Source organism: Miscanthus floridulus, chromosome 5 (assembly GCF_019320115.1).
Source record: "Miscanthus floridulus cultivar M001 chromosome 5, ASM1932011v1, whole genome shotgun sequence".
NCBI classification, from domain to species: domain Eukaryota; kingdom Viridiplantae; phylum Streptophyta; class Magnoliopsida; order Poales; family Poaceae; genus Miscanthus; species Miscanthus floridulus.
Genome location: NC_089584.1, coordinates 91,396,710 through 91,424,452, shown reverse-complemented (window position 1 = coordinate 91,424,452; position 27,743 = coordinate 91,396,710). Strand labels below are relative to the sequence as shown.

The following is a 27,743-nucleotide window of genomic DNA, read 5'->3' as shown; positions in this document are numbered from 1 at the left end:
GTACCATAATATTCTTGTTATTCTTTGATTTCCTTCCATCTGTTATACTGTAACATTTCCATTATTGAGTTTTTCATTCGTCAGCCACTATAGTTATTTTTGTTTTTGAGATCATGTTAACACCAAATACATCCTTCTTTCTTTTGGCTAAAAAATATCCTTTTGCAATTCTTAATTCTGTCAGTCTCTTGCTTTACTTAGACTTGTGGGTGATGACACCTCACACCTCAAAGACTGTAAACTTGCTGAAATAATTCTTCATCATGTGAACTAGCTAAACTGCTCTTTTGATAGTCTCGTTATTTTGCACCCTCAACTAGGTTATTGATAATTGTTGTTATGCATTCCTAAAGTTGAATTGTACAATTTCTTATCTCAGGAGCCGACAAATTCTGTGCAAAGCTGAAGCTAACGTATCTAGTAATCTTCCGGATAGCTTGCCTACTGGAGTAAGCCAGTATGAAAAAATTGTTGAGCTGCTCACCACTCTTTTTCCTGTCTGGGTATGTAGTACAAGAGCATCTGAAGGTTTTCTTTTCTTTTGCCTACTAGTGTACATTTATGCATGGTGGATATGACACAAGTTTTTGTAAATCTACTAATACCCCAGATCACCTATGGTAGGTTATACTAGGTACTATCATTGGCATCTACAAACCATCTATGGTAATAGTTCTACCACTTTCAATTGCCATTACTATCTGTGGAACAAACAGTTAACACCTTACCATTTTGTTGGGGTTTCATTGGACAACCTGCAGGTTACCTGGTTGGAGACCGACCTTTTCACTATGGGCTTAGGGTTCCTAATGCAGTCGATGGGACTAACATTGACATTTGAAGATTTTAGGAGATGCATGAGGAATCCATGGACAGTATGTTTCTGCACCTAGACACCTGTATTAATCTATAAGTATCCAACATCCAGTTAATCTATAAGTTATTATGTATGTTCTGCACTTCTGCTGAATTGCTTCTTCGCAGGTTGGTGTGGGGTTTCTTGCGCAGTATTTGATCAGACCTTTGCTTGGATTTTCTATTGCATTGGTAACTCTCCTGTAGACACAAAAATATGTATAATGGTTGTTTATATTTCGAATGCTTTGTTGTAAACTGTATGACACTTCAATGAATTGTAGGTTATTGAATTTTTTTTATGGTAAACAATATATTCTGTGCATTGTTTTTTGAATCATGATTGCGTTGTATTGTTAGTTAAATGTTGGTTATGGTATAAAGTTTGATCAATGAGTGTACAGTTGGCCAACTGAAGTTGATCACTCCTTATAATGTGTTTTATTTCCCTTAACTTTATACTTAGATGAGCACATTTGTTGCTGGATTGAGGTTTACATCTGTCAACAATAAGTGTACAATGCTATGATCATGTTTCATCTAGGAGAAAGGTATCTGGCGATACTTGTTTTTCCATTTTAACTAATCACAATTTTTTGTACCTTTGTTTTGAGATGCTGCTATGAGGGGTTTTCTTTCTCTGCTATACAAGCTTATTCGAGAATTTTACATAAACTTAGCAAAGATTAAATGAAAAGATTGAAGAGACCTGGCAAGAAACTTACCTACCAGCAGATTTGCCAGATATGAATGCCACCTGTATTTTTCTCTCTCTCGAATATGCAGGACAGCTGTGTATCATTGCATTAAGAAGAACCCAGTTTCTTTACTTCTTCGTTTTTTGCCTTTAATCTTCTATATTTTCTTCTTTGTAAGGTGGTCATACTGTCTTATTTGATCTGGGCATATTCTAATGTAACAAAGTTAGCCATGTCTTCCACCACTTACAGTAACATCTGTTTAGCTCTTCATCGTTTATATTTGTCGGGGACTAATACTAGGGTACCCGAAGATGAGGAGCTACGATTGATTCATCCGATCAGTCAAGAGCGCGACTACACCTTTTGCTGGGCTCCGCCTCGTCCGGCCCTCTAGGGCCAGCTCCACCTCAGCTGACTCCCAAAGGCGGACTCCGTCTCGTCCGACCCCCGAAGGTTGGCTCCGTCTCATCCGACCCCCGAGGATCAGCTCTACCTCGGTTGACTCCCAAAGACGGACTCCGTCTCGTCCGACCCCGAAGGTTGGTTCTGCTTCGCCCGACGTCCGAGGGTCGGCTCTGCTTCGACTGACTCCCGAGGGTCGGCTCTGCCTCGGCCGACGTCTGAGAGCTAGACCCGCCTCGCCCGATCCCTCGAACACGGTTCCTAACAGAAGTTCTCGTCGCCGCCAACCACTACGGGCCACAAAGTACCACTCAAGGTCAAACCTCTGGCATCGTGCAGGGAGCGGTCACATCTCTGCATGACCCGTCCCCGCGACAAGTCATTCCAGGGAACTCACATCGCCCACAGTGACGGACGCATGGTCACTGTGCTGCCAACTCCTTGCCTGACCACCGTCCAACGTCAGTCAACCGGCGTCAGTTGACTAGCACTGTACCGTAAGCCCCCTTATGGTTTTCTGTCAGAGGACCCTCTGACCATTCCGTCCGCTCGGATGGGAGGGAAGACAAGAATGGCGCACGACGCCTGCACGTAAGCTGCAGCGGCCAACAGGACCCCGGTACGACGCCGCTGCCATCACGATCTATAGGGTCAGCGGGACCCACGCAAAGAGGAGGGCGGCATACCTCCGGGAGCCTGATTTCTCTTTCTTTTTTCCTCCTCCCTTCGGTGGTAAAAATCCCCCGCTTCCCCTTGACCTATAAAAGGGAAAGCAGGGTGTCCTACTAAGGGGATCGATTCATCGAAAAAACACACCACATCACACCAGAGACTTGGGAGCTACCTCCCTCTCTCGTCAGTTTGTAACCCCCTACTACAAACTCAGTGCTAGTAACACGAGCAACTCGAAACTAGACGTAGGGACATTAAGCCCAAACCAGTATAATCCTTGTATCCTCTTAGCACACCATTTGGGTCAGACGCGTAATATACAAATCTACTAGCCGGTGTCTACTCCAAAATACCGACAGTTGGCGCGCCAGGTAGGGGCTTTTGCGCGTTTCGACATCAACACCAGGCCTCAGATGGCTAATCGCAACATCAGCTGGGTTCCGGGCGCGCGCGTGCGTTTCGGGAACCTGGACTTTGTCATTACGACAGAGGGAGAGTTGATGCGGTCTTCCACTGCCACACACCCCCTCGTCTTCACGGGCCTCCACGCGATCGCCAAGGCGCCCGAGGAGCTGCAGCTACCTATAATGAACGTTCGCGCCCCCGGAAGCAACTAGCCCCTCAGCCTCGACTACGGAAGGTCGCGCACCGTGGGTTCGGTGCACGAGCGTCTCGAGCTCCACCGCGACGCGCGTGGCTCCCTCGACGCTCGCAGACACGAAGCGCCCTCAGAACAACCCGACGAGGATGTACCGGTCCATCAGGCCCAACAGGGTGATGGACCGCACACCACGGTTCCGGTGCATGAGCGTCTCGGCCTCCACCGCGACGCCCGTGACACCCTCGATGCCTGCAGGTATGCATGCGGCAATGCGAAGGAGGGGGCTAGCCACGGCTACCATCCACGCCATGGCGGACGCTATGACAGCGGTGAGGACCGAAGCCGGAGCCCTGACTTGATGGGACCTTAGGCCTTTAACCGACACGCCCTCAAGGGTAAGGAAAAGCGGGGTGAGGACGCCGACGAAGGCACCTCCAAGCCTCCCAACAAAAGGAAGAACAAGCGGCGGCGCGGGAGCTCGCTAGCGACCAACGCCGATCGCACGGGGGACCGGAAGCCCGTGGAGGGCACCCCGAGCCACTTCGAGAAGCTGCTTGAAGGGCCATGCCCGAACCATGCCTTCCCCATCAAGCACCTGTACAAGGACCGCATTCTCTTGAAGTGGTTCTTATCCGAAAGCTCTAACAAGGGGTAGCATAGGATGGAGCCCAGCTAGACGAAGCGCGCGACGTTGCCCTCCTTCGCTCGGCCAAGTATGCAAGGACCGCCACAAGCTCTCCCCGCCGTAGGAAGGACTACGTGTCGTCACAGAGATGCTCCGGCCAAGCGCCTACAAGCTCAAAACCATCAACGGCAAGGTCTTCGTCAAACACCGAGACATTGAGCAGCTATGTCACTTTTACCCTTAATGAACGCATATTTTCTCTTTCTATTAGTTTCATTGTCGAACTCCCCAATCTTTTGTGACACCTGGCCTCAGCAAACGGCGGGGGGACGGGTCTCACTCGGGGACTAATGAGGACATATCTATCCGGTAGATAATCTCTACGACCGACCCTTTCTCACGATCAAGACCCAAAAGGTGGAGTTTGCGGAAATAGACCCCGAGTAAAACTGGTCGGACTGTGAGAAACCTATGCCCCAGCGGCTACGGCGCCTTGGCAACCAGCATAATCAGAGTTTTTTCGCACACCGGGCTTTTTTGGCCTTAGCCATGGAAAGGGCCGGTACGCTTTAAAAATCTATCCACCTGGCAAACATTCTCAGTGCCCGACCCCCGTTCGTGTTAAAACCTTGGAGCTAGTTTACGGGAACAGGCTCTGAGTATAGCTGGTCGAGCTTTGGGAAACCTACGCCTCAGCGGCTACGGTGTCTCTGCTCACCAGCGTGATCAGAACTGGCTCACCCGCATCCCAAGCTTTTATGGCCTTAACGACAAAAGGGGTCGGAATGCACTAACCCTTTTTATACAAAAAGGGGAGAAGAACTAAAAAGTTGTTTGCTATAACGAAATTTAAGAGCTTGTTCATTTATTACAAGTTCCCCGCCTCGTTTATCTACCTAAATTAAATTTTCATGCGGGATGTTCTCCGTAGGAAAACTTTGTCCTAGTAGGTGACACAAGTCAATTGGATGGCTTGACCGATGCCGTGAAATGGGTAGGGAGCAGCAGGATGCCCCATGCGGGTCGTGCCGACCCCGTCACGAACAACGGACCCGGATCCCGCTCAATCATATCTGGTAAGAACATCCCGAACCCATCACTCTTGTCATCAAGGTAAAACCTATGCCCAGGTCGATCAAACGGCTCCATGAAGCTACCGGAAGACAAGCGCATGCCTATCCAAATCTTCCCCGCGGAGGATCCGCTGAGCGATGGTTCGCCTTCAAAGACTATGGGCCGCCACAGGTAAGTGGGATACAGAGCTAAAAATGCTCCTACGGCCCATTAACGCCTAGGAGTTTGAAAGCTGGCCCACCAGTGGGTTCACGGCCGCTCCAAGGCACCCTAGAGTGAGGGGAGGTTAAGGATGGGCCTGCTAGCGGTCAATACTCAAAGCGCGAGGAGCGCCTTAGGCGTCCCGACCCTTGTTTCGAGTCTTGAATGATGCAGGGTCCATGGGTTTTCCCCGAAGAAAGGCATTAAGCCCTCGGACTGGTCGAACAGATCCGGGAACTATATGGACCGGCCACCAAGAATCTAGAGTCAGTCGCTAGCTGACCTTGAACTAGGCCCCTACGAAGGGATGCCAGGGCTCCACTCGAACAAGCCCATTAACAACTCAACGAGCACCGTGCTTCGTCCAACGAGGAAAGCATGGCATGGCTCAGCCCCTTTATTCTAGCTAATGGACGCAAAGGGACAACGATCGCAAGACGAACCGACCCCCTGGCCAGACCCCTGCTACGCGCGGGGGCTCAGGGGCTCAGCATCGCAAAGCGACCGAATACGCGGTCGTAGACAGACGACGAGTCACCTCCGGCTGCAGAAACCGAGGGTGGGGTAGCGCATGAAACACGGCCGACCCCTACCGAGCCTCACAAGGCTCAGGTACTCGGGCCACCCGACCCCAAATCGGTAGACCGAGGCCGCCTCACATCAAACAAGAGCTAGGGGAGAAAAACAAGGATAAGCCTCAGCGGCCTTCGCTCGACCCGCCTAGAAGCGAACAGGGTCATCCCAACTTTCTCGTTCGATCCTAGCTCCCAGCCGAGCCCATAGAATCCCCATTGAGGGGGCATCTATTGGAAGGTGGGTTAGGGGGCAGTGGAACATCACATGAAGGCTCCGCTGGGCCAATTGCGAATGGCGGACCCGGATTCCACTCGAACATACCCGTTAGAGAGCTCACCGAGTGCATCACTCGAGCCATCGAGACAAGTAACGTTAGCTCAACCCCCATGGTTACGGAAACCACCGAAGGGGCAACAATCACAAAGTCATGCCGACCCTTGATTGAACCCCCGCTACGTGAGGGGGCTCGACAAAAGTTGGACTCACAAGGAGACCGAACTCACGGTCATAGAATGATAGCTCGAAATCCTAGGGAGGGATGCGTACGAAAACAAGAGACGATTTCTCCTACTAATCTAGCTATTCCCACAACGATCTTTAGTGGCACCTGACCCCAGCAACGGCAAGGGTTCGGATCTCACTCGGGGGCTAATAAGGGTATAAATACACCCTTTCTAAAAACAGTCGCCAGGCCCAACCTCTTCCTCACGATAAATCTACTAGCAAGGTCTGCAGAAACAAGCGATTGAGCATCGCTGGTTGGACTCCGAGAAACCTACGCCCTTGTGGCCACGGCACTCTTACTCATCAGCACGATCAAAGTTTCCCTCCTACACCTCGGGCCCTGTGGTTTTTAGCAAATGGAAGGGTCAGGACACACAAACCCCTTTCCACACATAAAAAGGGAGGAAAAATATAGACAAACAAAACAAAATGATAAGTTTGTGCGATAGTGCAAAAGCGTCGGAGTTTGTCTGCTTGTTACATGAACGATTACTCGACCTATCTGACTATCTAACCCCTCTGGGGAAGAACTGTGTCTTCCATTTTGTCCACCAGGTCCCATGAAAGAGGAGCCACCGCCACCTCTATCTCATCCAGCTCGGTGTCAGTGTAGCCAGGCGTGAAGCCGAGGCTCATCGTCTCTAGGTCGATGCAGTCCCCATAATGAGAACGAGCAATCGCTAAGGATTGATGGACCCTGGTGTGAAGGGCGTCCCTCTCGAGCTGGTGCACCCGTGCCATGATCTCAATGGCACATGCCGCAAGTGAACTGGTGCCCTCCGACCACACCACCTCCAGGTCATCACAGACCACTCTGAGGACGGCGCTCAGGATACCAAGCTTGTCGCTCTCCGCCTAAAGGTTCCTCCTCGCCTTGGCGAGCTCTGTGGCCAGCCCGGCAGAGACACCCTCGGCCTCTAGCCTCTGAGTTGTTGCGGTTCCGAGCTCAGCCTGGAGGGGGCTGATCCTTTGCTGCGCCTCGTTGCGCTCTCGGATGACCCAGTTGTGCTCCTCGCGGGCCGCGCCACACTCCAAGCGGAGCCTCCCTGTGGTTTGGAGTAGCTCATCTTGCTCCTTGCAAAGCCGAGCGACCGCCTCGGCATCCAGACTCGCCCTCCGCTCTGGTGGTCTCCTCATCATCTTGCCACGCCCTCGTCGGTAGGGCCTCGAACGCCCTCTCGGTCTCCTCATGCCAACGGGCCTCGGCCTCCCACAGTCATAGACTGTTAGCCTCCTCAGCAAGGGGAGTTAGCTCGACCACCCTCTGTTGGGCGGCAACGAGCTGGGTGGTCACATCCCCATGTAGCCGCGCCTCTTCAACAAGGCGGTCCTAGTTTTCCTTCTGCTCATGAAGGAACTGGGATTTCTCCCGGCTACGAGCGATAAGAGACTAAAAAAAGATGATGGTAAGAACACAAAAATACATGAAGAAAGAAGGCGAGTGGAAAGCAAGATCAAATGAATACCTAGCCAGTGGGAGTGACGACTTCGCACAGGGCGCCCCTGCATTGGTTCAAAGCTTCCAGCACAGCCGCAATCCCCTCATCGAGACTCTCCCGCTCCATGCTCTCAACGGCATCGTCGAGGGTGAAGAGTATCGACGTCGGGTCCTGTGCTTTCGTCCATCAGAACAGGGGCTCGTCCCACGTGGGCGAGTGTCTGCCCCCCGAGATCAGGGCCAGGGACGATTCCCTACCGGTCCTCTCTGCCACCACCACGATGTTCGAGGACCCTTGGCCGCGTCCCCCTCCGTCTGGCCCACGTCGGATGCCGTCACTTGGGCTATCGGTGGCATGGGTCACACCGCTACCTCAGGCACCGCCACGGCTGCATCCGGCTGTGTCCCGCCTATCACAGCCGCTGCCACCTCCACCTACCTCGGTGGGGCCTTGACCGGTGATGTCGCACTAGCCACGGTCGACGCCACAAGCGCTGCCGGTAGCTCCATTTGCCCCGTCATCGGCAGCGGTATCACCTCTGTCACTAGCTGCTCAGCGATCTCTGAGGGCGTCCCTCGAGCCCTAGCGCCCGCTTGTCCTGCCGAGGGCATGGGCGCCATCGCAGGTGGCGCGTGACCGACTAGCGAGGCAGTCGCACTAGCATCGCTCCCGCCTGAAATGGGCACGGCACCAACCGGCGGCTGCCGCCCCATTGGAAGGGCGACGCCCTTCTCTAGCGCTAGCGCCAAAGGATTATGCCACTTCATGACGCTGCGAAGAAATAAAAGCATAAGTCACAATGAAAATAGAGAAGAACAGAGAAAAACAAAGGAGCTGGTGACTTACATTGGCGTTGTTGGACGACGGATATGTTTAGGGGGCAAACCCCTAGACCCCTACTCCACCATGTTGGGGCGGGGCCATTTCGAGCCTGCCCCCTGCTCCTGGGCAGAGGGGCTCGCTCCCCTTGAGTCTTGGGGCGCGATGGTAGAGCCACCCGCCTCCGCCGACACCTCGAGCATGGTGGCAGATCCGCTCGCCCCCTATTGGTTCCTGGGGCAGGCCAACAGTTCAGGCCATCTCCACTGGCCCTGCAGACATGCCCTCCCCTCCATGAAATAGGAAGGGCCCCGACTCCTACAAAGACAAGCGGATACCCATCAGCACATCCTCGCTCTCTAGGTCATCCACTCAATGTCATTGACTACCTCATCATCATCTTCCTCATCGTCATTGTCATCGCTGTCAGTGTCCTCCCTCGCTCCCGCGCCCGCTATTTCTATTGCCTTTTCTTCCTCTCGTCCTTTTTCGCCTTCCTCTACCGCTCAGCCTCGGCGTGATTCGCCGCCCTCATGGATGGATCCTTCGGCAGCGGAGCCGGGAGATTCATAAGGATGAGGTCCCTCGACTGGTCCCCCTATCTCAATGTTAGTGTCAAGGGGTCAGGAGATCAATTGAAGAGGAGGCATGAGGAAAGGAAACTTACAAAGACGTTGTAGCCTGATTCCGGTTGCATCGAAGGGTGCCCCGGCACTAGGTACATGAAATCAAGAGGGACGCCTACATCATCCCGAGAAGGCTCCATCGCCTCCTTGATGCGCTGCGCAACTTTGGAGGAGGAGAGCGCTCCCTCGGCCAGCACCGTCCCGATGAATGATGCCTCAGGCGCCATCACACACAGTGGAAGCGTGGGCCTCATCAGCGGCGCCACCCTCCTCACATGGTAGGCCCCGATGATGCCTGACCCCTTCAGGCCCCTCCTTCAGAATGCGGATGGCAGCGAGGTGATCCTGGATCTTCTTTTTGTCCTTCTTCGGGACACCCCACTTGCACGAATCCGGGGCCTCTTCGATTAAGCGCCCAGAGAACTCCGGTAGGGGGGCGGCAATGTCGTTTTTTAGATAGAGCCAATGCAGATGCTGCCCTTTGTTGGAGGTCGACAGCTGCATCGATGGGTACTCACCAACCTGGTTTTTCCGAAGGTGGATGCCGGCGCATCCCATCGGCGCATTCAGCTCTTGCTTCTTCTCCCTCTTCTTCTGAAGGATAACGGCGAAGAAATGCCGCCATAGATCAAAGTGGGGACTAATCCCTAGGAATCCCTCACATAGGGCGACGAATGCTGCCATGTGCTAGATTCCGTTGGGATTGAGGTGATGCAGCTCAATCTTGTAGTAGCACAGTAGCCCCCGAAGAAATCCATGAGCAGGGGTAGCGAACCCGCGCTCATAGAAGTGCGCGAATGACACCACATTGCTAGTGGGCGGCAATGACATGTCCTCCTCACTGAGTAGCAGCCACTCATCCGTGGTCCACACGCAGAGAAGACCATGACGGACGAGGCCCTCCATACGCTGGGACGTAATGTCAGAGCAGCACCATGGATCCATTGGAAGATAGGGGTGAGTGAACGCAAGCTCGACGATGGCTGGATGCGAATGTAGGAAACCTAGGCGATTGGCGGCGGAGGTTGTAGATGCGAAGGCAAGAAGGTAAGGTATGAAACCCTAGGGGCGAACCCTTTGGTTTTATAGGGGCGATGGATGCGAGGAAACTAACTATCCGCCTAGATCTCCACGCCCACCATGATCTGCTATAACGTCACGCCACGGGATATGCACACGCAATCCCTATCATTTCCATCGGGAGATGTGTCAGATGTTTTGCCTCCCCGAGCAGGCCACGACTCATTATGAGTAAGAGGAATACGGATCAAAAACACCTCTACAACCTGTCTAGGCCTAGGGGTTTGACGGTTGGCCCATCGACGGGTTTGATAGCCGCTCTAGGCACCCATACGATAAGGGATGGAAAAGGATGAGCCCCGCAAGCAGCCAGTACCTAGGTGAATGGGCTCCACGGACACTCGGTCCATGATCGAGTCTCAGCCAGGCTGACCCTAGCCGGATCCCCATGAATGGAATACCGGGACCCCATCGAACTATCCAGCTAACGAATCACCAAAACTCACGGCCATGTCCACGAAGGGTCCGACCTTGGCAAGAAGGAATCACCGTTCCCAGAACACACCGTGGGCGACAAAAGAAGGCCAGGGCCCCTAGAACCCTCCCTTTCAAAAAACCTCCGAAGGACTATTCTACTCCTCCACAGGCTCAGAGGCTACACCCACCGGGTGCGCTCGCGTGCACCCACTGGCAAGTAAAAAACCCCAGGTGATTCTACCCGAATCGCCCGCGGGCTCGAGGGCTACTATCGGGGACTAATACTAGGGTACCCGAAGAGGAAGAGCTATGATTCATTCATCCGAGCAGTCAAGAGCGTGACTACACATTTTGCTGGGCTCCACCTCGTCCGACCCCCTAGGGAAAGCTCCACCTCAGCTGACTTCCAAAGGCAAACTCCATCTCGTCCGACCCCTGAAGGTTGGCTCCACCTCGTCTGACCCCCAAGGGTCAGCTCTACCTCGGCTAACTCCCAAAGGCGGACTCCGTCTTGTTCGCCCCCCGAAGGTTGGCTCCACCTCGCCCGACGTCCGAGGGCCGGCTCCGCTTCAACTGACTCCCAAGGTGTTGATAGAATATCATCGGCAGTCCTCTGAGGGGTATCCCATGAAGGTAGATTGATCAGCAGAGGAGCGTGAAATCAAGAATAAGAAGGCAACAGAGACACACGAGTTAGGCAGGTTTAGGCTATTAGTATGACATAATACCCTACTCATGTGGTATGTTGGTTTGTATTAGCTATCGTCTAATATTGCTTGTGTTTGGAGGGGGTCCCTGCCCGTCTTATATAGTTCGGGGAGTAGGGTTACAAGTTGGTTAGATCTGAGAGATAACCGAAAAGTAATAACTGATTACAGGAATCTTGGGATCATACATATCCTAACAGATCTTGTAGTATCTTTGGGATATCTTCCAGATGTCTTGCGGAAGGCGCCGACCAGAGTCATGCCCCGCAAGGCTTCGTCTTGTGGGCTGGGCCGCCCTTGAGGGAGCAGCCCATGTGGTCTGTCATGGGTATCCGGGGTCATACACCCCACAGCTAGTTCCCGAGCACCTTGTACCCATTGTGCAACGCCGTCTTGAGCTTGTCCGAGCAGGTGCGAACAAAGCCGAGTAGTCAAACTCATGGTCTGACCACCGTGATGAGTTGTCGAGCAGTTATGAGCAGTTGCCAAGTAGCGTATACTATTTTCGAGCAGCACGAACCGTAGGCGAGCAGCATAACCCAAGCATAGCTTTCCATAAGGGTGTAAGGAGCTCAAGTTCAGAACCAAAAATTTCTTCATAGTGGATGAAGTGTGCCCATGTAGAGTCCGTCCACGAGAAAAGGAGATAATCTTCCTCAGCTTCGAGAGGCACGGAGTCTTCCAGAATAAAGCAAGTATATTCACCGCGAGGTGAAGTGTGCCCACTTAGTCCCCGAGCCTGACAGTAGATGATGTAGTCATATGGTACCAGGGTCCAAAGTAGAAGAATAGCAAAAGATCAGTCGAGCAGGCAGCCAATCCGCATGTCGTGTACGGAGATATCTGAAAAACTCCACCATGGAGAAAAAACCAAAGTAATGGCTGTACAGTAACTGTTACTGAGCCTCAATAAATGGCGGAGAAGGCGGTGATTATTCGGCAAGTAATAACCAACAGTGGCGATAAATGAGCTACATGGGCTGCAGTTATGCAAAAGCCCAGGCTGTGGCCCATTAATTTGCGTTGGAGAAATCAGAGGGGTGCAAATTGCGGGCACAGTTTCCCAAAAACCCTCGAATGCGAGAGGGTGGGGAAAGTGCTTTATAACTGCGCCGCCGCATCCCGCGTTCATACCTTTGCCACTCTGCCATTCCGTCTTCATCCTCAATTCTCGCGTTTCTAGATTCACTTCCACATTTGCTTCCATTGCCAAACCCTAATCACATCGGACAGATGGCGCCAAAGAAAGGAGCTGCCAAATCGAAGAAAACAAGCCCCAAGAAGGCGAGCGCCGACGCCCGACGGGACAAAGAGTGGGTGCTATCGCGAACGGGAGAGGCAGAGCTTAATAGATTGGTGGAGGCTGGCATTCTTCTTGGCAGTGCTATCGCCGGATGGCGGCCAGCCCTCGGTGAGTCCTTCCCAACACCTCATACCGATGAAGTGGTGGTATTCGAGGAATATTTTAGGCATGGGTTGGGATTTCCTGTTCATCCATTCCTGAGGGATCTGTTGGAGCTTTGGGTAGTTAGTCTATGCAACCTCCATCCCAATACCATTATGCACATCTCAATCTTCATCCATTTCTATGAGGCATATCTCATAATCCTCCCCCATTTCAACCTCTTCCATTACCTGTTCTGGCTAAAAAAGAGAGGCGGCGATGGTTCCAAAGTGGTCGGCGGGGTGTACCTTCAGCTGTGCGATGGGATGGCAGGCGAGTACCTTACTGTGCCGCTGAACACATCATTGAAGGGGTGGAATGCCAGGTGGTTCTACATAAAACAGAGCCACCCAGCCGTCCGCTGCGACACTGACCACATCCTAGAGAGTCGGAGGAGCTGGTTAGAGACGCCAAACAGTGCTGACATGGAGCAAGTGAGGGAGCTTCTTGCCTTAATAAGGGGCATAAGAACTAATGGTGGATTGGTAGCGGCAAGCTTTATAGTATGCCGTGTGCAACCCTGTAAAGAGAGGGCACATCTAGCCTTCGAGTTCAAGGGGGAAACCGACGGTACCTAGGAGAGGTCGGAGATGTTGTCGAGGAACATTTGTGAAGAGCGGGCTGTAGAGCAATTCGCTCTATTTTCCTCTTTCAACATGTCAGGGTATACGAGGCCCTTCAACTGCAAAAATCTGCCTCCTCAGATAAATATCTCAGTTGTGTATTCCTGATGCTTTTTATCCTTCTTCATTGCCGAGCAGTAGACTGATTTACCTATGCGAAGATCCATTCACAGGATAGGGTGGTGTACTTTTCAAGTGTGCCGAAGGGCAATTGGCCACCAGCTGTGGATGCACGACCACCAACTCAACCTGAAGAAAGTGCCATCAGTGTCTCGTCGGACTCCGGAGGCACGGATGTTGGTCGGACGGAGAGTTCTCCCCGGTGTCGGAGAAAGCCCAGGGGAAGAGGGCAGTGATAGATGAGCCAACCTAGAAGAGGAGGAAGACGATGGGCTCTGCTTCCATCAAACCAGGCGGCATCTCGCTTGGCGATGATTAGACCAGTCGAACGCGAAGGACCACTGTGTTCGACTGGTCAGATGACGATGAAGTTTCGATGGATCCTCCACAGAGCACGAAAGAGCCTCCGCGCAGCACTCCCACGGGGAATCAATCAAGGGGAGGCGAAGAAGTCCCTGAGCCATAGATGAGGGAAGTCCCCGAGCAGCGGGCGAGGGAAGTTCCCGCATAGTAGACGACGAGAGTCCCTACGGGGCAAACATCGGGAGTCCCCGAGCAACAAGCAGAGGGAAAACTGGAGCAGTAGGCGAAGAGGGCCCCAGAGCGTCAGGCAGAACAAAGGTCGACTGTGGAGGAGCCAAGACCTCCTCCGCAGAGTATGGGAGTTGATCCCATGGCTACGCCTAGGGGCTCAGGCAGGCACCACCGGTTCAAGAAATTGAACCAGTAGACCAAACCGTAAGTATCGTTGCCTTGGAGTTAATTTGATGTAGGTTCTTAACTTTTGTGACGACTGATGAGCTGACTTGATGCAGAGCAAGGCGTACAATAGATCTAGTCCTACCCATCCAGACTAACGAGCAGCCGAAGGCTGGCTCCGGGATAGAGGGAATGCCGGTGGACCCCATCCTAGAGTCTCTGGGTGCTCGTTAGCACGCGGTGGAGCCAATTACCGCCGTTGGCGGACTTAGCGGCGGCGAACAACTGCCGTCAATGGCAAACGAGTCGGTGACTATACCCTCGGCGACGGGAGGCGCTGTCGCGTCCTCTGGAGTAGAAACTGTAGTTACTAGCATCACGCCAAAATCTGGAGCGGAGAATCTTGTAGTGCCAAAGGAGCAAACGACAGTCCCCGAGTTGTTGGAGGGCATAGTCGGACCCACTATCCGACCACTGAGCCCCCAGGTGGTCACTCTGGCTGCAACAGAGGAGGACGAGGTGGAGGAGATCGAGCGTGAGGAACCTCGACCCCAAGCTGTCTGAATCCTCAAAAAGCACGGCGATGACATAGTAATTATCGAAGAAGAGGACACCACCAGGGAATTCAGGAGACTGGAAACCGCCCTTGCCGGGGTGACGAAGCAAATCAAGGTTAGTACTGCGTCTGAAATGCTCCTCTTTGACTTTTGTAACTAGATTTTGACATTGTCACTATGCATTTGCAGGAGATAACGTGGACTACCGAGCAGCGTCGCCAGCTGATAAAGAGGATGGAGCCCCTCGCCGAGGAGAATGAAAAACTCAAAGATGCAGTGAACATCTCAGAGAGAAACATCTAGAGGGCCCGGCATGAATGAGACCTTGTAGAGTCCAACACGCGGGACCTGGAATACCAGAAGGGGGTCCTATCCGAGCGGCTGGCGGCTGCGTCCGAGCAACCGCGGAGCCAGTCCGAGCAGCTGGCTGCTATCTTCGGACAACTAAGGAGTGCCTCCAAGCAGTTGGAACAGAAATCCGAAGAGCTCAGAAGTGTATCCGAGCAGAAAGCAGGTAGAGTATATCGGCGAATGCACTTGGTATTGCTGAACAACCATATTTTTGGTGCTAACTATTGCGCTTGTAGAGCAAGATGCGGAGCTCGGCCAACTACGCTAGGCCATTGAACTACTTTGATAGGAACATTGTAACGCTTGCAAACTACCATCATAAAGCCAAGGCACAGTTTGATGTGCTGGTGTAGGAGGCCAGGACCCAAAGGGATAACTTCGATGCTATAGTCGCCGCAATTAAACCGGTGCTTGACTGTGTCGACCTGGAACCAGGTATTCAACTCGACGGTAGGCAGCAATGTTCGGACACCATCATCCAGAGGTGCAAGGCAGCATGGGAGAACTTCAAGATCTTCAACCACGACGCCATTGTGTCCATCGCTACTCACGCCCTTGCAGTGGTTCGGTCCCATTACCCAACCATCGACCTTCGGGCGATAGGGGGTGGGTTCATCGAAGGACTAAGCAATGCAGAGACACAGCAGTTGGAGGATCAGGTGGAGGACACAGCAAAAAAGCTAGCTGGCGATATAGACCTGTTCGGTGAGACGGACGGTGATGGTGGAGCTCGATGATCTGTTCAGAGATTGTCATCTGTAATATCTTAACAGTGTAGTTAGAACGCGCAAAAGCGCAAAAAACAATTACGCATGTGAGGAAAGTTACAAGGTGCATGTGTATGCAATTTGCTTGTAGTTTCAGCGAAAGAAAATCCTCATAGTGTTGACCATGATGTATTTATATGGAGTATAAGTAGAGTCCGAGCAATTAGTTCGATACTGACCCCTATGGCCTTAGCTAGCCCATAGTCCATAACGTCGAGCGCGGAGCCCGTGCACATGTAGGAGGAACAGGCGTGACCAAGGAACCGCAGCCGACCACCCATAACGCAGAGCGTAGAGCCCATAGCACATGTAGGGAGATATCAAAGACTAGGTCTTCTCCATAGAGAACAGAGCAAAACATGTGCTGCTCGGCGATTGTTGAAATAACTTGGAGATATAGGTAGTACAAGCGGCGTCCGAGCAATTAGTTCTGTGCCAAACTCTCGGCTTTGGCTAGCCCAAAGTCCATAACGTCGAGCGCAGAGCCCGTGGACATGTAGGATGAACAGGCATGACCAAGGAACCACAACCGACCACCCATAACACAGAGCGCGGAGCCCATGGCACATGTAGGGAGAGATTGGAAACTGGGTCTTCTCCGAAGAGAACAGAAAAGAAAGTTTGTTGCTCGCTATGCGGCGAAATATCTTGGAGATTTGGAGCAAAGTGTTTGGTGATTTGGAGAAGACTTATTTGGTGATTTTTGGTGAAAATGTGTTGGCGTTTTGGAGAAATCGTTCGGTGACATTGGAGAGAACCGTTCGGCGATAACGTTAGAGATTTGGAGAAATGTGGTCGGCGCAGTTATGTCTATTTCGTATTGGAGATCATTATGGAGTAGCATAGAGCTCGGCAACCATAAGTGGGGGTTAAACCACAATGCAGAAAAAGTGGAGACAGGTTATGGAGACCAAAACTTTATTCAACGTAAAGTGGAGAGTACATATCTGGAGCGTTTCAAGGATAGAAACATATAAGGTGCTCGATGTGCCACGAGTTGAGAACATCAATTCTGTCTAAGTCACATAGGCAATAAGACCCTGGTCGGGTGACCTCTTTGATGACGTAAGGCCCTTCCCAAGGGGAAGAGAGCTTGTGCATCCCTTCGGTTTTTTTGTTTTCTGTGGAGAACGAGGTCGCCGACAGCAAATGAATGACCTTTGATGTTGTGGTTGTAGTACCTCCACAAGCCTTCTAGATATTTGGCTGTACGGACATAGGTGATTAGACGTTCCTCCTCGGCCCTGTCGACGTCCTCTGTCCGAATAGCTATGGCCTGCTCTTCATCAAAGTTTTCCACCCTAGGTGCTCGAAAGGCAATGTCTGTTGGTAGGATGGCTTCTGAGCCGTAGACAAAGAAGTATGGAGACACACCGGTGCTACACTAGCTTGAGTATGCAGTACCCAGACTACAGCTGGTAGCTCCTTGAGCCATCTGCCTAGGTGCTTTTCTTCTTTCTTATATAGTCTCTTTTTGAGGGCATCAAGGATCATGCTGTTCGCCTATTCGACCTGTCCGTTGGCTCTAGGATGAGCAATGGAGACGTATTTGACAGAGATGCAATGGTCTTCGTAGAAGTCCCAAAAGTGATGGCCAGTAAATGTAGTTCCGAGGTCGGTGATGATGCTATTCGGGAGACCGAATCTATGGATGATGTCTTCGAAGAGCTCGACTGCTTTCTTTGCAGGCCGGAAAGTGTATCTAGAGAACGTATCAGAGCTTATCCTTTGTGGGTGTAATGAACAGAATGCCCACACCAGCACCGTTGATGTTAAGGGTGCCGTCGAAGTACATCACCCAGTGCTCGGGGCAAGTGGCGGCGATGGGCTCTTGGATCTCGGTCCACTCAGCGACAAAATCAGCGAGCGCCTGAGACTTTATCGTAGGTCTGCTTCTGAATTCAATGGAGTAAGTGCTGAGCTTGACAACCCACTTGATGATACGGCCGTTGGCCTCTTTGTTATAGAGGATGTCCCCCAGAGGGAACTCAGAGACCACGGTGACCTTGTAATACTCGAAGTAGTGGCGGAGCTTACGCGATGTAATCAAGATGGCGTATAGCAGCTTTTGGACCTGAGGATAACGAGTTTTGGGCTCATTAAGGACCTCGCTGATGAAGTATACCAGACATTGCACCTTATAGGTGTGCCCGGCCTCCTCGCGTTCGACCATGATGGCTATGCTAATGACGCGGGAAGTAGTGGCGATGTAGATCTGGAGAGTTTTGTCTAGCCGTGGCGCCGTCATGATCGAAGGCTTTGTTAGGAACACCTTGAGCTGCTCGAAAGCTGTTTCTGCCTCTTCCGACTAGTAAAAGCGCTCAGAGGCCTTGAGGAGTTTGAAGAATGGTAGCCCTTTTTCACCGAGGCGCGATATGAAGCGGCTTAAAGCAGCCATGTAGCCTATAAGTTTCTATATATCCTTGACGTATGTTGGCCATTTCATGTTGGCGATGGCGAAGACCTTGTCAGGGTTGGGTTCAATGCCACGAGCGCTGACAATGTAGCCCAGCAGTATACCGGATGGAACTCCAAAGATGCACTTTGAAGGGTTCAACTTCCATCGGTACTTTTTCAGGTTGGCGAACATTTCTTCGAGGTCGGCAATAAGATTGTCGGTGATCCTAGACTTGACGACCACATAGTTGATGTAAACCTCGACGTTGCGGCTGATCTATTGATCGAGGCACATCTGAATGACCCTTTGATTGGTCACCCCGACATTCTTAAGTCCGAAGGACATGGTGGTGTAGCAGTATGCACCAAAGGGCGTGATGAACGACGTCTTGATCTGGTCTTCTTCCTTGAGGGAGATCTGGTGATAGCCGGAGTAATAGTCAAGGAAGGAGAGCAGTTCGTAGCCGGCGGTGGAGTTTACAACCTCATCTATTCGAGGTAAACCGAAGGAGTCTTTAGGGCAGTGTTTGTTAAGATCAGTGTAATCAACGCACATTCTCCATTCATTATTCTTTTTTTGAACGAGAATAGGGTTTGCTAACCACACAGGATGATACACTTCTTTTATAAATCCGGTAGCTAAGAGCCATTTTATTTCTACCCTAATAGCCTCCTTCTTGTCTGGCGCGAATCGGCAGAGTTTCTGCTTAATCGGTTTGGCGGTCGACGAGACATTTAAGGAGTGCTTGATCTTCTCCCGTGGTACCCCCGGCATGTCTGCAGGTTTCCAAGCAAACACGCTGGCATTGGCACGTAGGAAGGAGACGAGCGTGCCTTCCTATTTGGGGTCAAGGTGAGCCCCAATCTTCATAGTCTTGGAAGGGTCATCGAGGCCGAGGCTGACCTCCTTTACTTCCTTGGACTTGGCGGAGGCACGGGGAGGCTCCAGCTCTAGGATCTCCATGTCATTGGTGGGCAACGTCTTGGCTTCGGTAACCATGCTGGCCATCTGGATGGAGAGGTTGGTGGCTTCGGCGAGAGCGAGACTCTCTGTCTTGCAGGCATAGGCGATGGAGAGGTTGGCCCGCAGGGCCAGAACTCCTATAGGCAAAGGCATCTTCAGCACCAGATAAGCATAGTGTGGTACAGCCATGAACTTGGTTAGAGCTGGCCGACCAAGTATGGCGTGGTAATAGGTGTTGAAGTCGGTGACATAGAAGTTGATGTGTTCGACGCGGTAGTTGCTTGCTGTGTCAAACTATACTGGTAGGGTGATCTCCCCAAGTGGTTTGGAGGCCCTGCCAGGTACCACACCCCAAAAGGAGGAGTGGGAGGGTGTGAGATCTGATAATCCAAGGCCTAGCTCCTTTAGGGCTCCGGCGAAGAGGAGATTCAGGGCGCTCCCACCGTCCACAAGCACCTTTCTGAAAAGCACCTTCTGGATGGTTGCGTTGAGGACGAGGGGGAAACGCCCTGTGTAGGGGATGTCCGCCCACTGGTTGGCCCTACTGAAGGTGATGGGTACCCCGGACCATGGGCGATAACTAGGGTTGGCGGTGTCGTCTTCCATGGTGACGGAGAGCACCTGCCGTGCGGCGAGCTTTCGTTCTCTTCTATTTTCGGTGGTGGCGAGGCTCCCCAAAGATGGTGGCGACCACCTTGTTGTGGTCCTAGAAGGCATTGTTGTTACCCGCAGGTGGTCGGCGGTCTCTGGCTCCGTCGTTAGCGTTGTCTTCTAGCTTTTTGTCCTAAAATTCCTTAGCCAAGCCGAGGTAGTTCTTCATCTTGTGTTTAGCGTTCTTGTGAAGAGGGCACGGGCCATCGAGGATCTTTTGGTACTGCTCGTCATAGTTGTGCTTGGCGCGAGGTTGATTGACGGCGGCGACGATGTGGTCTGGCCGGCAGTGACAATTTTGGCCAGGCTTGGGTCCTTCTGTTCGATCACGGCCGCTATCACGATGGTAACTACAGTCGTCCAAGCGATGGTCGTTGTGGCATCGGTCGTCAGGGCAGTCATCATAGCGGTGAGGTTGGCGATGGGTGCTCGCATCCTCGTTGAAGTGCACCTCGGCTTCCTCGGCGTCCGCGTACTGGTTGGCAGTAGTGATCATCTCGCCAATGCCTATGGGTGGTTTGCGGTTGAACTTGGAGCGAAGCTCGCGATGGTGGAGTCCTCGGGTGAAGGCGGTGATGACCTCAGCTTCCGTGATGTTGGGAATAGAATTCCTCATCTCAGAAAAGCGTCGAATGTAGTTACGGAGGAGCTCGGACGGCTTCTGGTTGATGTGGTTGAGATCATGCTTGGTGCCTGGCCGAGTACACGTAGCCAATAATTGTCGGTGAAGACTTTTTTAGCTCTTCCCAGGATCCGATGGAGTCCGTGGCAAGGCTAGTAAACCAGCTCATGGCGGGTGGCGTGAGCATGACGGGAAGATAGTTCGCCATGACACTGGTGTCTCCTCCGGCGGCGCGGACAGCGGTGGCGTAAGCCTGTAGCCACTGTGTTGGATTCATCCTTCCCTCGTAGGGCTCGACCCTAGTAATTTTGAAACCATGGGGCCATTGGAGTGTTTGGAGTGCCCTCGTAAACGCTGGAGGCCCTTCGGGGTTGTGGTCGATGTCGGCTGCAATGTTGCCAGCGTTGATCTGCTCGAGAGCTGAGTCTAGGTTTCTGTACTCCTGCTCGTACTCCTGGCGGCAGCGCACTTTGTCTTCATGGCGATCGAAGTGACGTTGCTCGATACGCCGTCGTGCATCCCAGAGGTTGCTGAGGTGCACTCGAGCGTCCTGTTCGACCTCCTGGTCGTGTTGGCGATGGTGTTTCGCGTGATGGCCCTGGCTCCCCCTGTAGAGGCAGTGACTGGTCAGCGAAACGACTTTGACTGGGGCGGCGATTGGATCTCGGCGTAGCCGACCGGCGAATCATGCTCGTGGAGCACGAAGGTCTCTGATCCTTGCGAATCTCATTAACCTGACAGTGTGTCGCTTTAAGCATGGTGGCGACCTTGGCGAGCTCAGGCGTCTGTGGGAGGCGGGCGAGCTCGTTGGCGGCCACTGCCAGATTGGCGCTTGAAGTCTTGAAGACGTCATGGGCATCAACACGGAGAAACTCTTCATCGAGGTCACAGTGGAGTGGAAGTGGCCTTCCTTATGAGTCAAGCCGATTATTTCGAGCAGCCTCGGCCCGTGCAATAGCTGCCTCATTTTCTCGGCGCTGCGCGCGGTTGACGTTTCGGTTCTCACGAGCGACGCGTTCCTCCTCGATTTCACCATTCCGAGGAGGGTTGTCGACGATGACGTTGAAGATCGTGCCACCCTGGAAGGGTGAAAAAAGGAGCTGCTCGGTGAAGGTATCGGCGAGGGTCTCCATAGAGCCTCGAGACTCGGAGCCTGGGTTTTCCTCCAGGATGGTCTGGAGGGACGCTCTAGGGCACCAGCCTATGTGTAGCATGTTGACGGCTGGCGGAGGCTGAACGACGAGCTGGTCGGTGAGTGGATGGGCATCTCCCACCTGGTCGGCGAATTTCCCCCTCAGGGCATCTTGGTAAGTAACGGCAATGTTGGTGAGCCTGAAGGGTAGAGCCGCAACTCCTGGAGTTTTCCGAGCAGCCTCCGATAGATCTGGATCAGAGGGTGGTCGGTGCTGAACCAAAATATCTAGGACCGATTCGGCGACGGAGAGGCAATCGGCGAGCTTCAGACCAACCCGATCGATGGATTCAATCAGATCGTCATTGTTGATCTGCCTCCTCTGGTAGCGAGGAAGCGGGTGGTGGGTCATTGATGAAGGTGATCTCGAAAGTGGTTCCAAGATCGGATCTGCAGTTGCAGGCACGGGGGTGGTCGGTGCAGAAATGATCTACTCCAGCTCGAGGAGCTCTCCGACTCCGTCAGCGTTGATGACCCACGAGATGGATCCGACCGTGAAGATCTTGCTAGGCTACGGAAGGGACGAAGAGCCTGCGGAAAAAGCCATCTTGTTCGATAAGGAAACAGCACGCACAGCCCCTACCTGGCGCGCCAACTGTCGATAGAATATCATCGATAGTCCTCCGAGGGGTATCCCACAAAGGTAGATTGATCGGTAGAGGAGCGTGAGATCAAGAACAAGAAGGCAACAGAGACACACTAGTTAGACAGGTTCAGGCCATCAATATGACGTAATACCCTACTCCTATGGTCTGTTGGTTTATATTAGCTATCGTCTGATATTGCGTGTGTTTGGAGGGGGTCCCTGCCCGTCTTATATAGTCCGGGGAGCAGGGTTACAAGTCGGTTAGATCTGAGAGATAACCGGAAAGTAATAACTGATTACAGGAATCTTGGGATCATACATATCCTAACAGATCTCATAGTATCTTTGAGATATCTTTCAGATGTCTTGCGGAAGGTGCCGACCAGAGTCGTGCCCCGCAAGGCTTCGTCTTGTGGGCTAGGCCACCCCTGAGGGTGCAGCCCATGTGGTCTGCCGTGGGTATCCAAGGTCATACCCCCACACGAGGGTAGGCTCCGCCTCGGCCGATGTCTAAGGGCCGGCCCCACCTCGCCTAATCCCTCGAACACGGTTCCTAACAGAAGTTCACATCGCCGCCAACCACTACGGGCTAGAAAGTACCACTCAAGGTCAAACCTCTGGCATCGTGCAGGGAGCGGTCACATCTCAGCATGACCCGTCCCCCGCGACATGTCATTTCGGGGAACTCACACCGCCCACAGTGACGGGCGCATGGTCACTGTGCTGCCAAGTCCTTGCCTGACCACTGTACCGCTAGCCTCCCGTATGGTTTTCTGTCAGAGGACCCTCTGACCATTCCGTCCGTTCGGATGGGACGGAAGACAAGAATGGCGCACGACGCCTGCACGTAAGCTGCAGCGGCCAACAGGACCCCGGTACGATGCCGCTGCCATCACGATCTACAGGGTTAGCGGGACCCACGCAAAGAGGAGGGCGGCGCACCCCCGGGAGCCTGATTTTCTCTTTCCTTTTTCCTCCTCCCTTCAGTGGTAAAAATCCCTTGCTTCCCCTTGACCTATAAAAGGGAAAGCAGGGCGTCCTACTGAAGGGATCGATTCATCGAAAAAACACACCACATCACACCAGAGACTTCGGAGATACCTCCCTCTTTTGCCAGTTTGTAACCCCTACTACAAACTCAGTGCTAGTAACACGAGCAGCTCGAAACTGGACGTAGGGACATTCAGCCCGAACCAGTATAATCCTTGTGTCCTCTTAGCACACCATCCGGGTCAGACGCATAATATACAAATTTACTAGCCGGTATCTACTCGAAACACCGACAACATTTCACTAGAGTATCTCTACCAGACATTTCATTTTAATGCCTGCATTTATAAGCACATAATTTGGGTGCTTTATTTTGCAGGCCTTGAAGCTTTCAGCTCCTCTTGCAACTGGTCTTATCTTGGTCTCATGTTGCCCTGGTGGACAAGCGTCAAATGTTGCAACTTATATATCCAAGGGAATTGTTGCGCTTTCAGTTCTTATGACCACGTAAGCTTGATGTTTTGCTTGCAAAAGAAAGGAATTTGTTTGGTACTTATGTTAATCTCTTTGACATCCATACACCTGCATCTTTCCTGAGCTTCTTTATCCATTACTAAAGCTGTAGATACTTAGCATCCGCATGCATGTATCCTTTTTTTAAGAATATACACTGCATATTTTTGCATTAAGAATAATAATAACTTTTAAGAGTTCAAAATTGAGCCACCAGGGTCACTCGCACACATTTGCAATATTGACATCACGCACACAGTTACTCGTACACACTTGCTCATGCTATGGGATTATACACATCTGTCCTGACACCGTTTCATTTTCTGTTGCACTTATCATTTTATTATTGTGCTATCTGTTTCCAGGTGGAGCGTTTAATTGCTAAAGGTTTATACTATCACAATCACAATATTGATTTGGACAGTGCATTCCTGTTGCCAGTTTCTATTGCTAGCTTTATGTTGTCGAGTTGATCTTATGCCAGATCCCTCTGTAACATCAGTCCCGCGAATTAATGCCAACAATGCTCTGCTGTTGTCTGAATCAAAATTTGGATTTAGTTGAGGATTCCATGGTGAAATTTTGGAGTGAAAAAAAAACTTTTGGAATTAACATAGGCAATGTCAAGTTTAACTAGCTTCTAGTCATAAATCACTTACGAGGTTTATACCCTCTGTAGTATCATAGCAGAAGATGTTTGTGTAATCTTTTTCTGTAGAATTTGATTAGCAGGTCATTGACTGTTGCATGTAGTATTTCTGATTTCACTTTATTGTTCTGTTATGCTACTTAGTTTTTGATTTAGAGAGATTCTTTCGATGCTATTTATGCTTCCTTCAGCCTACTTCTCTATTGCATTCTAACATTCCCCCCGTGCATGTTATAGTTGCTCAACTATTGGTGCTATAGTGATGACACCCCTCCTGACTAAACTCCTTGCTGGTCAACTAGTTCCTGTTGATGCAGCAGTAAGGACACTACAATCCTGTTCCAATTTGTTTCCTTAATTATGTCTGCCTGAGTTAAAAGGATATTTTGTTTACGCAGGGATTGGCCATCAGTACTTTCCAGGTTGTTTTGGTGCCGACTGTTGTTGGCGGTGCTTAAAAAGCTTAATGGGAGATTAATTTACTGACTTTTAGTGTCTTAGAAATATTTTATGACAGCTGGTGTGACTATTTCTTTCACTATTCAGTATTGGCCCATGAATATTTTCCTAAGTTGACTGAGCGCATTATCACTGTAACGCCCCTGATCGGTGTCCTCCTCACCACTTTGCTTTGCGCGAGCCCTGTAAGTCTTATAAAGAACTTTCCTGAGTAAGATTCAAGCCTTTGTATAACTGTTAGTAATTCAAAATCATTTTTTTATATATTTCATGAAAACCAAAATCCACTTTTGTTGAGTTAAAGAAAACACAATAACCCATTCTAACCTGAACAAGCATGTGATGATTCTAAGCATGGTCAGGTGTCCTTATCTTTTCTTAAATAGTAATGAGTATAAGTATATCCCATTCCCTTATACTCCCTGCGTTCAAATTGTAAGTCGTTTTAGTTTTGTCCTAAGTCAAACTTGTCTAGCTTTGACCAAGTTAAAAAAAAGACGTACTCAGTGCAGAGAGCTTCTGCTCTGTACGGGACCTTCCGGTCACAGGCGGTAAGACTCTACCGCTTGCACCAGGCCTGCCCTTCCTAGCTTTGACCAAGTTGATAGAAAAAATATATTAACATCTACAATATCAATAAATGTACTATCAAAATACATGTCATGTTGTATATAATGAATCTTGTTTGATGTTGCAGATGTTTGTGCATTTTACTATAAACTTGGTCAAAGCTAAAGAAGTTTTACTTAGGACAAAGCTAGCATGACTTACAATTTGGAGCTAATGGAGTATATTAGTAAATAGTTGCTCCTCATAATGATATTTTGAATAGTATGAATGGGATACTATTTTTTTTTCTCTAGTTTTGATTCAAAACTGAACTTTTGCAAGATTGGACAAGTCGCAGAAGTGTTGAAAACTCAAGGTGGTCAACTTATTATCCCTGTCGCTCTGCTTCATGTTGCTGCATTTGCTCTTGGGTACTGGTTATTGAGATCATCTACCTTTGGCGAATCAACCTCTAGGACCATCTCAATTGAATGTGGGATGCAGGTAAAGATATGTTGATATGCTCAGGTTTAATCTGTTCTCATCTAGGCATAGAAAATTGTAGCACCGTTCAAAGCTAGATGGTTCTTATTCGTTGTTTGGGATGTTATTGGATAGTTATGGACAAGTAAAGAATCAATTTGATCAATTATTTGTATAAATTACTCTGCTGGTATGGTTTGTTATGTATTATGTAGGTTGCTTAAACACCAATATTCGTAACATTATTTTGCTGCCTAATCGCTCAAACATGTTATCTATCAATTGGTTGATGATGTGTAGACGGCCCCTTGATGAATATGTTTAGTTTTCCACTATTGATATAAAATGAAATGAGATTGACTTTTGCAATTCATACTCTGTTCTATCGAATGAAGTTGTTAGACACTGAAACCTCGGTGATTGTATTAGCAGTTTGGTTCACAAACCATCAAAACATCATTAGCTGGATGACTACCCTTCAGTTACCCTTGCCTAGAGCAATGTGCATTTTCATACGTTTAGTGCTTCTCAATCTCACTTTTTTTCTGGCAGAGTTCTGCACTTGGATTTTTACTTGCTCAAAAGCATTTCACAAATCCACTCGTTGCTGTTCCTTCAGCTGTCAGCGTTGTGTGCATGGCTGTTGTAAGTTTTCTAGTTCCCCTCTCTAATCCCTGCACTCATTCATTTGCATTCACCACTAATTTTTTGTTTGGGCGGCGTAAATAAAATATATTTGTCAAAGGTCTTCTATTTTACTTTTTCCATGACAGCTTGGAGGGAGTGCTCTTGCAGTTTACTGGAGAAACAAAGGGCTTCCAGCGAATGACAAAGATGATTTCAAGGAGTAAAGAAACTCAACACATGAGCTCCTAGCTATTAGAGTGCAGTTAGATCAGAAGGATATTCATGTTCCAATACTTTAGGCATAGATAGGAAGGCCTATTCTACTGTTGATTATCATTAGGGGTTCCGCTTTGCCTATGTTTGGTGTGTACTATAGTATTTCATACTATCTTCGTTCATGAATAAATCACGTTCATGAATAAATCAATTTCTAGAGTTATCCTAAGTCAAACTTTTTTTTTATGTTTAACCAAATTTATTAAAAAAGTATAAATATTTGTGATACCAAATAAAATAGATTATGAAAATAATAGTATGATGTATCTTATGATGCTAATTTGGTGTAACAAGTCTTGGCGCTCTTTTCTATAAATTTAGTTAAACTTAAAAAGTTTTTGAAAATAAGCTGCTTCCGTGCAGAGCAGTCAAAAAAAAAAGTTTTGTGACCCTCTGGTGGTCCTCTGTTTACGATGCAAGGGTGAGTAAATAATATTTTGAAGAGACTGATCTGTTTGTTTAGAGTTGTCGTAAGTCAATTGTTAGAGTTCTCGTAAGGCCTTGTTTAGTTAGCGAATTTTTTTGGGAAATGGTACTGTAGCACTTTCGTTGTTATTTAGCAATTAGTGTCCAATCATAGTCTAATTAGGCTTAAAAGATTCGTCTCGTGAATTTTGTCTAAACTGTGTAATTAGTTTTATTTTTTATTTATATTTAATGCTTCATGCATGTGTCCAAAGATTCGATGTGACGGGGAATCTTGAAAAATTTGGCAAAATGAAATGGAACTAAACGGTACCTAACTCAAACTATTCAAAATTTAACCAAATTTATAGAATATTAAATTATATTTATTATTGTTTGTATGGGTTTTATTTTAGACTACTCCCTTTGTTCTAAATAAAATAACTTTTTAGAGCAGTCACAGCATTGTAAAAAAAAACTCTTCTTTTAAGAAGAGAGAAGGAGCCTCGTTTTTGCACGT

The 27,743-nt window shown here is 50.0% G+C and overlaps 1 protein-coding gene across 1 annotated transcript; it reads left to right on the top strand.

The window, feature by feature from the left end:
* The first annotated feature begins 809 nt into the window (after positions 1-809).
* LOC136452603 (probable sodium/metabolite cotransporter BASS2, chloroplastic) lies at positions 810-26,820 on the top strand. Its single transcript, XM_066453208.1, has 9 exons — positions 810-875; positions 985-1,047; positions 23,642-23,769; positions 24,662-24,743; positions 24,823-24,874; positions 24,971-25,068; positions 25,775-25,936; positions 26,468-26,557; positions 26,689-26,820. The coding sequence occupies exons 1-9, from the start codon at positions 810-812 to the stop codon at positions 26,764-26,766; spliced, it is 819 nt and encodes a 272-aa protein (XP_066309305.1). The 3' UTR covers positions 26,767-26,820.
* Positions 26,821-27,743: the final 923 nt, after the last annotated feature.

Bases quoted from the DNA above. Each gene is read 5' to 3' on its own strand.
- LOC136452603 (XM_066453208.1), top strand. From the start codon at position 810: ATGCAGTCGATGGGACTAACATTGACATTTGAAGATTTTAGGAGATGC. The intron at 24,744-24,822 runs GTAAGGACACTA...TTGTTTACGCAG, and splicing joins TAGTTCCTGTTGATGCAGCA to GGATTGGCCATCAGTACTTT. The intron at 24,875-24,970 runs GTGCTTAAAAAG...TTCACTATTCAG, and splicing joins GGTGCCGACTGTTGTTGGCG to TATTGGCCCATGAATATTTT.